This window comes from Macadamia integrifolia, chromosome 12, assembly GCF_013358625.1.
Source record: "Macadamia integrifolia cultivar HAES 741 chromosome 12, SCU_Mint_v3, whole genome shotgun sequence".
Lineage (NCBI taxonomy): Eukaryota > Viridiplantae > Streptophyta > Magnoliopsida > Proteales > Proteaceae > Macadamia > Macadamia integrifolia.
Genome location: NC_056568.1, coordinates 4113124 through 4126369, shown reverse-complemented (window position 1 = coordinate 4126369; position 13246 = coordinate 4113124). Strand labels below are relative to the sequence as shown.

The following is a 13246-nucleotide window of genomic DNA, read 5'->3' as shown; positions in this document are numbered from 1 at the left end:
CAAACCTTTTTCGCTAAATGGGTCCGAATCGATTTTCGAAATTAAGGTTTGGCAAGGGAAACAATAACGGAACATTGTGATGGTTTAACCCAAGGGGGTAGCACAGTTGGCGAGCAACGAATTTGATACTAGCCGTAAAATCGGACATTCTAAGTTCATCTCCCACTAGGCACACCTTGGGCACTTACACAGGGGTGTTTTATGTTCTTCACTACTTTCAGTGAAAGTTGAATGGTTCTTATTTGACCTTGAAATGACCCGATCCATGCAGTTGTGGGGTTAGTATGAGCCCGCGGGACTAATTAGGCCAAAGGCCTAGATATCCGTCGTTAGCAAAAGAATGAACATTGTGATGGAAGGAACTAGGTTCCTCACAAATCCTAGCAAACTAGAGAAACAGAGCTCCTATCCTTGTGGGACTTCACGAAACCTTGAACACAATTCCAATATCTTTGGAACGGAGAAGCAAGCTTCTCCTCCTCAGGCGAATCTCTTTTCACTTTAGAAGCCTGCGTACTTGATCCTCAATATCTAACTCCAAAATGCCATTAACGGGTTTGCAAAACTATGCTAACCACAACAAAAAGAATAATGAAAAGCAAGCATAACCTTAATTTAGAAATCAATTCAGATCCATTTAGTGGAAAAGGTTGCAACAACGAGCAGAGGAGAAAATGGATTCCATATCCATGGACCAGGGACGTACGTGAATCTGTTCCGCTCTTGAGCATTTATAATCTTTTCTATTCATGACATCATTGATGATTTTTTATTCAAAATAAATAAATAAATGACAATTGACTAATGTTCTACGTCTAATAAATCTAAAATGCAAAGGTTGTCTATATAAACTTTTCAAATTTTACCAATGGGGTTGGTAGTCTTGTGGTGAAAATGCCCTCAACCCATCACCGTTCAAGTCAACTGATTGTGGGTTTGAGTCTTGACATGCACACTATCGCCCATTGGTCCTGCGGAAACCCCGCTTGCTATACGGGGGCTTGTCCATCACTACTATGGAGCACATTTTTTCCATTACCAAAAAAAAAACTTTTCACACTTCTGAAGTGTCAAACAATCTGGCCATAGTACCCCTACACAGGGGTGTCTAAGTAATTAACCCATTTTACAAAAATAATAATAATATTAATAATAAGTAACCCATTTATTAAATAATGATGTAAGGGCACACGAAAGCAATGGTCTGAAATTAAGAAGCCCATACAGTTAAGAAGAAGATTGACTTGACACTCACACAACATTAACCTTGTTTTCTAGTTTTAATCTCATTAGACTGTTTGGTTTTATTGATTTTTCAATAATATGATGTAATGGCACACGCAAGCATCACAATAATATATACATGGTTTTTACAGAATCACATTATAAATGGGCTACTACGCCTAAGCATATCTGTGCAATTAGCAACTAGAATAAAATTTTGCCCAGACTTTTTTTTCTCTATTTCATCACTTTCATCATCGAACATGACAGGCACCAACACAAACTCTGCATCAAAGAGGTAACTGATTTAGCTCCTTTAGGATTTCTAACCAGACCCATTAAATGTCACCACCAGTTATCCTAACCAAGTGTTTTGTTGCAGATTGGCAGTTGTTACGGGGGCCAATAAGGGGATTGGATTGGAGATATGTCGCCAGTTAGCCTCCAACGGTGTAGCAGTGGTTTTGACAGCCAGAGATGAGAACAGAGGTGTTGAAGCTGTTGAGAAGCTCAAAGGGTCTGGACTATCTGATGTGGTTTTTCATCAACTGGAAGTGACGGACCCTGCTAGTATCGCTTCCCTTGCTCTCTTCATCAAAACCCAGTTTGGAAAGCTTGATATCTTGGTAACTTTGGAGTTCCATATTTTAATCTGTGTCGTTATAGAGAATTCCATCAAAATCTAGTTGCAGAAAATCCTGGCATCTTGATTAGATTGATTAAATGATTTAAGCTGAAATTTGTTGTAGGTGAACAACGCAGGTGTCAATGGAGCCATATTTGATGATGCTGGTCTCGCAGCAATAATGGCAGTGGGTGATTCTGTAAGACTCTTCAGAATAACTTTTTTAATCTTAATAGGAAAGGATTAAAACTTACGCTGAAATTCTTCTACTCATGTAGCAAGAAGTTAGGGCAGCTAAATTTAAGCAACTGGCAAGGCAAACTTGTGAGACGGGCCTGGAATGTCTACAAGTGAACTACTATGGCACCAAAAAAGTGACTGAAGCACTTCTTCCTCTCCTTCAGTTATCGGATTCGCCAAGAATTGTGAATGTTTCTTCTTCTCAAGGGAAGCTACAGGTACTGGTATCGAACCTGATCTTGTAAAGATGTTGGTAGATATACCTTAGAACTTGCTCCATCTGGGTTTGAGGATTGGTGAAACAAATCTTTTGATTTGTGGATGGAAAAGCTCTTAATATGAAAATAAGAAGGAAAAAAAAAAAACCTTTGCCTTTTCGCTCAATCATTTGAATTCCATTTTCTTTAACTTGTGATGTAGTTTAGTTCAAGTAGTTTTTGTTTGTGAATTGATAAAATAGGATATAGATCACTCTGCTACATGGAGTGGTGTTGTGCTCATCTGAAAATTGATAGATGGGAAGTTACTCAAAAGAAGCAAAGAGGCTGTATGTCAAATTGGGTGGCTTATTTCAATCATATGCCTGTCATGTATGAGTTATTTCTCTTGTTTTTCAATTCTCGTTATTCAGCTCTTTTGCTTCAAACAGAATAGGACTTCCTATGGCAGTTCGATTAGTTGGTAAAGTATGTAGATCTTATGCTACGGAATCTCGGTCTGCAACCCATTCCATGATTTGGATTTCCCACTTCCAGTGTTTTGCAGGGATTGGAGTCCTTTCAACTATGAGCTTGAAACCTTGACTTACCATTAATTTGTAATGATCTTCACATTGGACTGTCTCCTTTCAACTATGAGCTTGAAACCTTGACTAACCATTAATTTGTAATGATCTTCACATTAGACTGTGTACTATCTATTAATACCTTTTACATGAATCTGGATTACCAATGGCCAAGACTGATCCAACGCTACTACCTGAAATTTTGACCATTTGCACTTGCAAGGAATTTGAGTTGTGACCCCTTCAGTCTTGGGGTTGGCTTCACAGTTCTATTCTGCCATTTAAGCACTATTCAAAAAGGACAACCCGATAATATGAGTTGATATGGACATTTATCCTTGTTAGTTTAGTTGACACCAATTTCTTTAATTCTATTGTTGCAGAGAATCTCACACACCTGGGTTAAAGAAGTGCTAAGTGATATAGATGGTCTCACAGAAGAGAGAGTGGATGAGGCACTGACCAAGTATCTAAAGGATTTCAGGGAGGGTTTAATAGATACTCAAGGCTGGCCTGCCTATAGTATATCCAAAGCAGCTTTGAATACCTACACAAGGATTCTATCAAAAAAGTTGCCCAAATTCCGGATAAATTGTGTTGGCCCGGGTTTTGTTAAGACTGACCTTAACTGCAACACAGGAGAATTTACTGTTGAAGAAGGTGCAGCAGGTCCTGTAAAGTTGGCTTTGTTGACTGATGATGGCCCTTCTGGGCTATTCTTTTATCAGAAGGAAGTGTCTTCTTTCTGATTGAATATTGTTCAGGATAATTTTTTTTTTTCTTTTCTTTTTTTCCTGGTTGGGGGAATAGGATGAAGATCATCTTCTTTTGGTTGAATGATGTTCTAGACCATCTTCCTGGGAGAGAATAAAGATGGAATTGCCTTGTCTCGATACATAGTTCTTTGCTTCTATGTATTATCTCTCTAATGATGAAAAAATATTGGCACTGAAGAATCAAATAATTTTGATTTGATTTTGTTATTAAATTCTTAGTTTGCTTGGTTAGATTAGTTTACAAATGTAGTCTTTATTTATTCAAATAGATTTTGCTTCCCATTAAGCTTCAATTGGAAAACTGAAAAACACAGTACTAGTTTACTTTTTGCTTCAATTCGAGATTTTGAGGTCAGACAACACTTCTTAATCTCAGTTTTCAAAGACAGATAGAAGCATTTGAAGGAAAGGAGGCTCTGAAAGTGCCACTATTTGGCATTAACTGGGAAATTGGTAGAGATTTTAGAATAAGATTTTTTCGCATAGCCTCAATGTAGAGCAACAAAAGAGTCACTGTTGCATTTTTTTACTATGAATCTGTTTGCAAACAATTATAATCAAATAATGGTAATCAAAGGTATGAATTTCTCTAAATGAATACTCTGATGATCTGATCTGATATATAAACAAAACAGTGGAAAAGGAGAGGAAAAAAAATGAAGAAAAAGAATCAAAGAAATCCATCATCCGATAGTTTCTATAAACCAGTGTCTCCTACCATCATCAGCAGTTGATCCAGCTGGGTAGTTTATACTAGTTAAGGCCTTTAGGGTGCCATAAAAGCCCAATCGGCCCAAACCTACCTTAACCCGCCTTGGGCATGGGGTAAGCACTCAGCCCTACACTGGGGCTGCGCTTGGGATGGAATTTTCAAGCCCGATGCAGGGCCGGGTCTGGGTTGAGGATGGCCCAGCCCAACCAAATGTATGCAATAAATGTATATTTTTAAATATAATAAATATATTACATTCCTACATTAATATATAATATATCATACTTTTTAAATGTCTTTATTTACTATCAACAACTTTTTGTCATCACACTACCCACATCTATCTTTACTCTTCTTTTTTTTTTTTTTTTTGGGAAGACATTGTTGGCTTTCAAAGTTTGAGAATGAGCAGGTTGATGGTCTCTCTCTCATCCAAACGGCAATATAGAGGGACTCTCATGGTCTATTAGGGCCAACCTGGCCCAATTAGGGCTGGGCTAAGTTGGGCTGATCCTAACAGAATTGAGCTTGGGCTCAACCTAAACTAGAATTTGGCTGGCCTGGGCTGAGTTAAGAGACCTTACAAGGGTTAGGCTTTAAAACCCAGCCCAATTCAGCCCATTGACACCCTTAATGCTATTCTCTCTCTCTCTCTCTCTCTCTCTCACTCAGTGAAATTACATATCCTCCCCTATTGTCGGGGGACAAAGACAGACACAAGATGGTGCTAGCATATGCTATGTAGCCCAATAGGGAAATCAATTGCATTTAATCATAAGGGCCGAGTTTCCCTTCACCTATGGTGAAAGAAAAATTTTCTTCAACATGGCCATTGGTAATTGGTAATAGCAGATTGCATTAGGGAGGGGTAATTTCATAAATAGGGATGAGAATGTAATGATGACAGCGGACATCAATCATGGGGCCACATCACTTTTCCAAAAAGAATTATTCCTTTACAATAGGGGAAGGAAAACTCAATCCACTATTAAATTGGGACCAAGTATTTCTTCAATCATGGTCAAGGGAGAACCTTTGAATGGTGTACATACAGTATCATACAATAGTGAGGGATATTATTGATCATTCCTAAACAAGGGTAGATATTTATGGCCATTGTTGGCTGAAAGAGAGGTGCTTCGAAGGAAAACTTTCTCCATGGTTATCTATGTTTTGCTAAGACTGGACTAATTGATTTCTAAATAATGATGTAAGGGTACTCGAAAGCAAGAACAAATTTTCTTTATCTATCTACAAGTACTGCAAGAAGATTGGTGAAACAAAGATATTGGTTCTGGGGATTAAATAAGCTCTTCTTGGATATAGAGTCATTCTAAAATTCCCATGCATCCCTGACCTTTTTTGGGTTGGCTACACAATTCTCTTCTATACTATAATTTCTTTAAATTCTGTGGTTGTAGAAAATCTCACACACCTGGGCCAAGGAAGTGTTAAGTGATATTGATGGCCTCACAGAAGAGAGAGTGGATGAAGCACCGAACAAGTTTCTAAAGGATTTTAAGGATACTCAAGGCTGGCCTGCCTCTGATATGTCCAAAGCAGCTTTGAATGCTTACACAAGGGTTCTATCAAAAAAGTTTCCCAAATTCCGGATAAATTGTGTCTGCCCAGGTTATGTCAAAACTGACTTTAACCTCAACACAGGGATATCTACTATTGAAGAAGGTGCAGCAGGTCCTGTTAAGTTGGCTTTGTTGCCCGATGATGGACCTTCTGGGCTATTCTTTTTCCAGAAGGAAGTGACTTCTTTTGATTGAATATTGCTCAAGATTCCTTCTGCGCTGTTCTTGTTCCAGAAGTACTGTTCTTATTTTGGTTGAATGTTGTTCAAGATCGTCTTCCTGAGAGAGAATGAAGCTGGAATGAACTTGTTTCCATACATTGTTCTTTGTTTCTATGTATTAAGCATTTGTCCAATGATAAAATGAAGAAAGGTACAATTGGTACTGAACCAAATCTTGATTTGTTACAGTTATTAAATTCTTATTTTGCTCGGTTAGATTTGTTCCTTTCTATTACCTTCGATTGAAGAACTCACAAAAAAAAAAAAAAAAAAAAAAAAAAAAAAAGAGGATTAAAGGCTCTTAATGTTGGCAGGAACCCAATTCTGCTGTGGAAGGGATCAGATTGGGCATAAATGAAAATAAATAGTCTTATTAATAAATCGGATTTGATGGACATACATAATCAACACTTAATTCAAGTACCCAGTACTATGTGCTTAAAATGGAGAATTTATGCATTTTCCAATGATCTGATCTATAACCAAAACAGCGAAAAGAAAAAATAAAGAAATCCATCACAGAAAGATCAATTTGACCGTTACTGTAAACCAGAAAGTCTTCCACCATCATCAACAATAGTATCAATATTTAACTAGAGAAAGAATGCTATCAAGGTACGTAGCGTAAGCTAGTGCCTCCATGTTTCTCCTTTTCCTCTTTCCTATGAAATGACATATCTGCCACTACTATCAGAGGAGAGATGAATACAGGGAGGCACCAACGTAAGCTACATAGCCGGATAGGGAACTTAATCTCATTTAACTATTTTTTTAAGATCAACATGGCTATGGTTAATCGGTTCCATCAAATTACATCAGCGTGAGTTAATTTCAACTTTATAAAAATAAGAGGTATGAGTGTAATGATGACAAAAGGCACCAATCATGAGCTAACACATCACATATATACTCTAGCTATTTCAAATGATGTCCATGAGATATCGTGCAATGGTGGGAGTTATTTTGGATCTTTCATAAATAGAGGCGGATATTTATTGACATTGATGGTTTGATGGTTCTTGACCACACAAGGTCAAGGAAAAGCTTTACCTATTAAATTGGGTTTTCATGGTTTGCTCCTACTGGACTAACTGATTTATATATAATGATGTTTTTTTCTCTTTTGGCAGAATTTATAAAAGACTTAACTAAATTAGACCTTGTATTATGGCGAGATTGCTTGATATCTCAAAAGTTTGAAAAGTTTATTTGAAGCTTTATGAAACCTGACAATATTAATCTGGTGGTAGCAATGGAATAAAAAAACCATTTTATCTTTATAAGTTATTCAACCTAAAAAACTCATATCAATTTAAGTAGTGGGTGAACTTCCATCTCAATTCCTTTCATCCACTTTTTCTCTACCCCACTCACTGCTGCAAACATTTTTCACTAAATGGGTCGGAAGCGATTTCGAAATTAAGGTTTGGCAAGGGAAACGATAACAGAACATTGTGCCCAAGGGGGTAGCACAGTTGGTGAGCAACGAACTTGGCACGAGCCGTAAAGTCGGACGTCCTAAGTTCGAGTCCCACTAGGTACACCTTGGGTCACTCACACGGGGGTGTTTAGTGCTCTTCACTGCTTTTAGTGAAAGTTGAATGATTCTCATTTAACCTCGGAATATCCGTCGTTAGCAAAAAAAAAGAAAACATTGTGATGGAAGGAACTACTCACAAGTCCTAGCAAACTAGAGAAACAGAGCTCCTATCCTTGTGGGACTTCACGAAACCCTGAACACAGTTCCACTACTTTGGAACGGAGAAGCAAGCTTCTCCTCCTCAGGCGAATCTCTTTTCACTTTAGAAGCCTACATACTCGATCCTCAATATCTAACTCCAAAATGCCATTAACGGGTTTGCAAAACTCTACTGACCACAAAAAAAAAAAAAAGCAAGCATAACCTTAATTTAGAAATCAATTCGGATCCATTTAGCAGAAAATGTTGCAACAACGAGCAGAGGAGAAAATAGATTCCATATCCACGGATCAAGGACGTACGTGAATGTGATTCGCTCTTGGGCATTTATAATCTTTTCATTTCATGACATCATCGATATTTTTTATTCAAAATAAATAAATAAATGACGATTGACTAATGTTCTAGTTCTAATAAATCTAAAATGCAAAGGTTGTCTATATAAAATTTTCAAACTTTACCAATGGGGTTGGTAGTCTTGTGATGAAAATGCCCTCAACCCATCACCATTCAAGTCAACTGATTGTGGAACTATCGCCCATTGATCTTGCGAAATCCCTGCTTCCAGTACGGGGATCACTACCATGGAAGACCCTTTTTCTATTACCAAAAAACTACTTTTCAAACTTTTGTAGTGTAGTACAGCTACACAGGGGTGTATAAGTAATAACCCATTTTACCAAAAAATAATAATAATAATTAACCCATTTATTAAATAATGATGTAAGGGCACACGAAAGCAATGGTCTGAAATTAAGAAACTGATACAGTTAAGAAGAAGGTTTACTTCACACTCACACAACATTGACCTGGTCTTCTTGTTTTAATCTGATTAGAATGACTGGTTTTATTGATTTTTCAATAGTATGATGTAATGGCACACGCAAGCATCACAATAATATATACATGGTTTTTATAAAATCACATTATAAATAGGCTCCTAAGCCTAAGCATATCTGTGCAATTAGCAACTAGAATAAAATTTTGCCCAGACTTGGTTTTCTCTATTCCATCACTTCTCATCATCGAACATGACAGGCACCAACACAAACTCTGCATCAAAGAGGTAACTGATTTAGCTCCTTTAATGGATTTCTAACCAGACCCATTAAATGTCACCACCAGTTATCCTAACCAAGTGTTATGTTGCAGATTGGCAGTTGTTACAGGGGCCAATAAAGGGATTGGATTGGAGATATGTCGCCAGTTAGCCTCCAACGGTGTAGCAGTGGTTTTGACAGCCAGAGATGAGAACAGGGGTGTTGAAGCTGTTGAGAAGCTCAAAGGGTCTGGACTATCTGATGTGGTTTTTCATCAACTGGAAGTGACGGACCCTGCTAGTATTGCTTCCCTTGCTCTCTTCATCAAAACCCAGTTTGGAAAGCTTGATATCTTGGTAACTTTGGAGTTCCATATTTTTATTTGTATCGTTACAGAGAATTCCATCAAAACCTAGTTTCAGAAAATCCTGGCATCTTAATTTAGATTGGTTAAATGATTTAAGCTGAAATTTGTTGTAGGTGAACAATGCAGGTGTCAATGGAGCCATATTTGATGATGCTGGTCTCGCAGCAATAATGGCAGTGGGTGATTCTGTAAGACTCTTCAGAATAACTTTTTTAATCTTAATAGGAAAGGATTAAAACTTACGCTGAAATTCTTCTACTCATGTAGCAAGAAGTTAGGGCAGCTAAATTTAGGCAACTGGTAAGGCAAACTTGTGAGACGGGCCCGGAATGTCTACAAGTGAACTACTATGGCACCAAAAAAGTGACTGAAGCACTTCTTCCTCTCCTTCAGTTATCGGATTCGCCAAGAATTGTGAATGTTTCTTCTTCTCAAGGGAAGCTACAGGTACTGGTATCGAACCTGATCTTGTAAAGATATTGTGAATGTTCTAAGGTGGTCAGTAGACTCAGGTACATCTTAGAACTTGCACCCTTCTTTTCCCTCAACAATTTGAATCTCATCATTCCAAGCAACATATACCCCTCCAAAGACCTTGCAGTACCTGGAGCCTCGCGCACTGGGTATGCCCTTGTCATGAATCTAAGCAATGAATTTTGGTGGCATCTGCTTTGTAGTGTTGCGTGCTAAACTTAGGTCAACTCCATAAACCATTCTCAGTTATTCAGGGTTGGCTGCAGAATTCTATTCTGCCACTTGAGCACTATCCCTCTTCCTTTAAAAGATGATTTGGTATGGATACTATGCTAATTCAGTTTAATTGAATATAATTTCTCTAATTCTGTTGTTGCAGAACATCTCAGTCACCTGGGCTAAGGATGTGCTAAGTGATACTGATGGCCTCACAGAAGAGAGAGTGGATGAAGCAGTGAACAAGTATCTTAAGGAATTCAAGGAGGGTTTAATAGAAACTAAAGGCGGGCCTGCATATTGCATGTCCAAAGCAGTTTTGAATGCCTACACAAGGATTCTATCAAAAAAGTTTCCCAAATTCCGGATAAATTGCGTCTGCCCAGGTTATGTCAAATCTGATTTTAACCTCAACACAGGGAAATTTACTATTGAAGAAGGTGCAGCAGGTCCTGTTAAGTTGGCTTTGCTGCCTGATGATGGCCCTTCTGGGCTATTCTTTTTCCAGAAGGAAGTGACTTCCTTTGATTGAATATTGTTCAAGATTTCCTTTTTCTTGTTGGGGGGTTGGGGATGAAGATCATCTTATTCTGGTTGAATTTTGTTCAAGATCTTCTTCCTGAGAGAGAATAAAGCTAGAATTACCTTATTTCCATACAAAGTTCTTTACTTCCTATGTATTACATATTTGTCCAGTAATGAAATAAAGACTGTTACAATTGGTACTGAACCAAATAATTTTTATTTGATACAGTTATTGAATTCTTAGTTATATTTACTCAAATGGACATTGCTTTCCATTGCTTTTAATTGAAGAACATACTTCTTATTTCGGAGTAGCATGCAGTTTTTTCAGTTGGTCTCTCTTAAGTGGAAGAGATGGAGTTGAAAATTTTTAAAGAAGGGATCCAACATGTTGACGTTGGTCTCTCTCAAGTGGAAGAGATGGAGTTGACATTTTTTGAAGAGGGAATCCAACATGTTGACGATATTATTCAAAAGCCGTTTCAACTATACTGGATGAAATCACCGTATAAGATTCACCCGTACTACCTTCGCTCCAAAGAATGAAAAACTTAATTGATTTGACTTTACGTTCCTTATATTTTCATCACTTCTACCTTATCTAGGGTTGTCATTACTTTTACCTTATCTGGGGTTGACGTGGTGCCTTTTTATACTTGTGCCAGTCTTTTTGTTCCTATTTATTTAAAAAAAAAAAAATTTGTCCGAACTTTCCACCACAAATTTTACAAACTTAACGTTGTGTGGCCTCTAAACTCCAAATTGATGAAGCCACTGGAGTCACTGGAATGACTTCTCAATTGCGATAAAGGTACTCTTCCCATTTTCCACTATGGTGGGCGAGCGGCTTCAAAGTTTTGAAGATATTTATGATTTCCTCTTTCTTTATTGGAGTTGTAAGAAAGCAGGTTTTGGTCGGCAGCGCTTATTGAAGAACAGAACCAAGCCTGCGTCATTCGCTATTGATCGAAGAAAACCAAGCGAATGGCGAAATGTCAGCTCTGCGATCGATAGGGAGAGAGTGGCCTACGATCAGCTAGCTCAACCGTTGCTTGCTTGTTGGTTGATATTTTTCTTAAACTGTGTCGAACATGGCAGAGACCAACACAAATTCTACATCAAAGAGGTAATTGATTCAGCTCCAAAGCAGACCCATTTAAGGCTACCGCCAGTTATCCTAACCAAGAGTTGTATTGCAGATTAGCAGTTGTTACAGGAGCCAATAAAGGGATTGGATTGGAGATATGTCGCCAATTAGCCTCCAATGGTGTAGCAGTGGTTTTGACAGCCAGAGATGAGAAGAAAGGTGTTGAAGCTGTTGAGAAGCTCAAAGGGTCTGGACTATCTGATGTGGTTTTTCATCAGCTGGATGTGAAGGACCCTGCTAGAATTGCTTCCCTAGGTCATTTCATCAAAACCCATTTTGGAAAGCTTGATATCTTGGTAATTTTGGAATCCCATATTTTTATTTGTATCATTACAGAGAATTTCATCAGAATCTATTTGCAGAAAATCCTGGCATCTTGCTTTTATTGATTAAATGATTTGAGCTGAAATTTGTTCTAGGTGAACAATGCAGCTGTCTCTGGAATCAAAATAGATGATGATGCTTGTGAAGCCCTAATGACAATAGATGCTTCTGTAAGTCTCTGACTCTCTCCTTTGTTGTTAATGTTTGTGGTTACAAGCTTTATATTCTGTACCTCATAAGATGGTTATGTTAAAAAAGACTCCTAGATTCTTACCCATTACCAGATTATCTTCTGTTCAAATCTTTGGAATGATTACAGGTTCCAAGTTTAACTCACTCTTATTACTTGTGATAAACTGTTCCTAGAATGACTACATTTAACATAAATGTGTGTGTTTTCGTGTGAGTGACAGAGAAAAAATGACTAGGATTTGCATGGTATGGTAGCGAAAGAGTACTCTATAATACCATCAAGTCTTGTGCCTATGCTTTGGGCCAGTCATGTTTGAGACTAGCTCATGTATTAGGTTGGCCAGATCAAAGGTTGCCCCTGCCACGAATTCCAATCCATTCAAGAACAGTATTGAGCCATTCAGATGCATATAAATCCTTTTGAGGTTTTCAGAGATGTCACTGGTGTGGCATATTTCACATTCACCAGTTGGGGGCTTGATAGTTCGATGCTCCAGTAGAACATTTCCTTTAGGGATTCTCAGGGGCATGATAGTTTATTAGTTAGTCAGAGGAATAACCTGCTCAACATTGGGGGATTTGTTGAGAAATTTTGTGCTATTATCAAAACCGATCGGGTTTGTTCTCTTCTGTAAATTTGTTTGTTTTACCTTTTAGGATGCCTCTTCAGAGTTTGTATTCTTGGGCTCTTGAACTCTTCTTTCCCCCTTTTAATAAAATTCTATTTTCAGTAAAAAAAAAAAAAGGAATTAATTGCTTAATCCTAACAGGAAAGGATGAAAACTTATACTGAAAAGTTTCTACTCATGCAGCAAGAAGTTAAGGAAGCTAAATTTAGACAACTGGCAAGGCAAACATATGAGACGGCCCAAGAATGTGTACAAGCAAACTACTATGGAACCAAAAGAGTGACTGAAGCACTTCTTCCTATCCTTCAGTTATCTGATTCACCGAGAATTGTAAATGTTTCTTCCTCATCAGGGAGGCTACAGGTACTGGTATCGAACCTGATCTTGTAAAGATGTTGGTAGATATACCTTAGAACTTGCTCCATCTGGGTTTGAGGATTTGTGGATGGAAAAGCTCTTATAAAAAAA

General features: G+C 37.9%; 4 protein-coding genes across 5 annotated transcripts in view; all 4 read left to right on the top strand.

Annotated features, from left to right (window-relative positions):
• LOC122057466 (helicase-like transcription factor CHR28) overlaps positions 1 to 13246 on the top strand; it is a 135731-nt gene that overhangs the window by 110107 nt on the left and 12378 nt on the right. The gene's annotated exons all lie outside the window — the stretch shown is intronic.
• LOC122057470 (salutaridine reductase-like) lies at positions 1404 to 3867 on the top strand. Its single transcript, XM_042619580.1, has 5 exons — positions 1404 to 1522; positions 1607 to 1850; positions 1974 to 2048; positions 2128 to 2307; positions 3257 to 3867. Exons 1-5 carry the CDS (start codon positions 1488 to 1490, stop codon positions 3620 to 3622), a joined length of 900 nt encoding a protein of 299 aa, XP_042475514.1. The 5' UTR covers positions 1404 to 1487; the 3' UTR covers positions 3623 to 3867.
• Positions 8782 to 10696, top strand: LOC122057469 ((+)-neomenthol dehydrogenase-like). The gene is made up of 5 exons (XM_042619579.1): positions 8782 to 8930; positions 9017 to 9260; positions 9385 to 9459; positions 9539 to 9718; positions 10125 to 10696. The coding sequence occupies exons 1-5, from the start codon at positions 8896 to 8898 to the stop codon at positions 10491 to 10493; spliced, it is 903 nt and encodes a 300-aa protein (XP_042475513.1). The 5' UTR covers positions 8782 to 8895; the 3' UTR covers positions 10494 to 10696.
• Positions 11213 to 13228, top strand: LOC122057474 (salutaridine reductase-like). 2 transcript variants are annotated; one of them, XM_042619584.1, is made up of 5 exons: positions 11213 to 11297; positions 11409 to 11612; positions 11686 to 11929; positions 12053 to 12127; positions 12962 to 13228. In XM_042619584.1, exons 2-5 carry the CDS (start codon positions 11578 to 11580, stop codon positions 13166 to 13168), a joined length of 561 nt encoding a protein of 186 aa, XP_042475518.1. In that variant the 5' UTR covers positions 11213 to 11297; positions 11409 to 11577; the 3' UTR covers positions 13169 to 13228. The 2 variants fall into 2 exon arrangements, with proteins under 2 accessions (XP_042475518.1, XP_042475517.1); XM_042619583.1 differs by lacking the exon at positions 11213 to 11297 and having other exon boundaries at positions 11306 to 11612.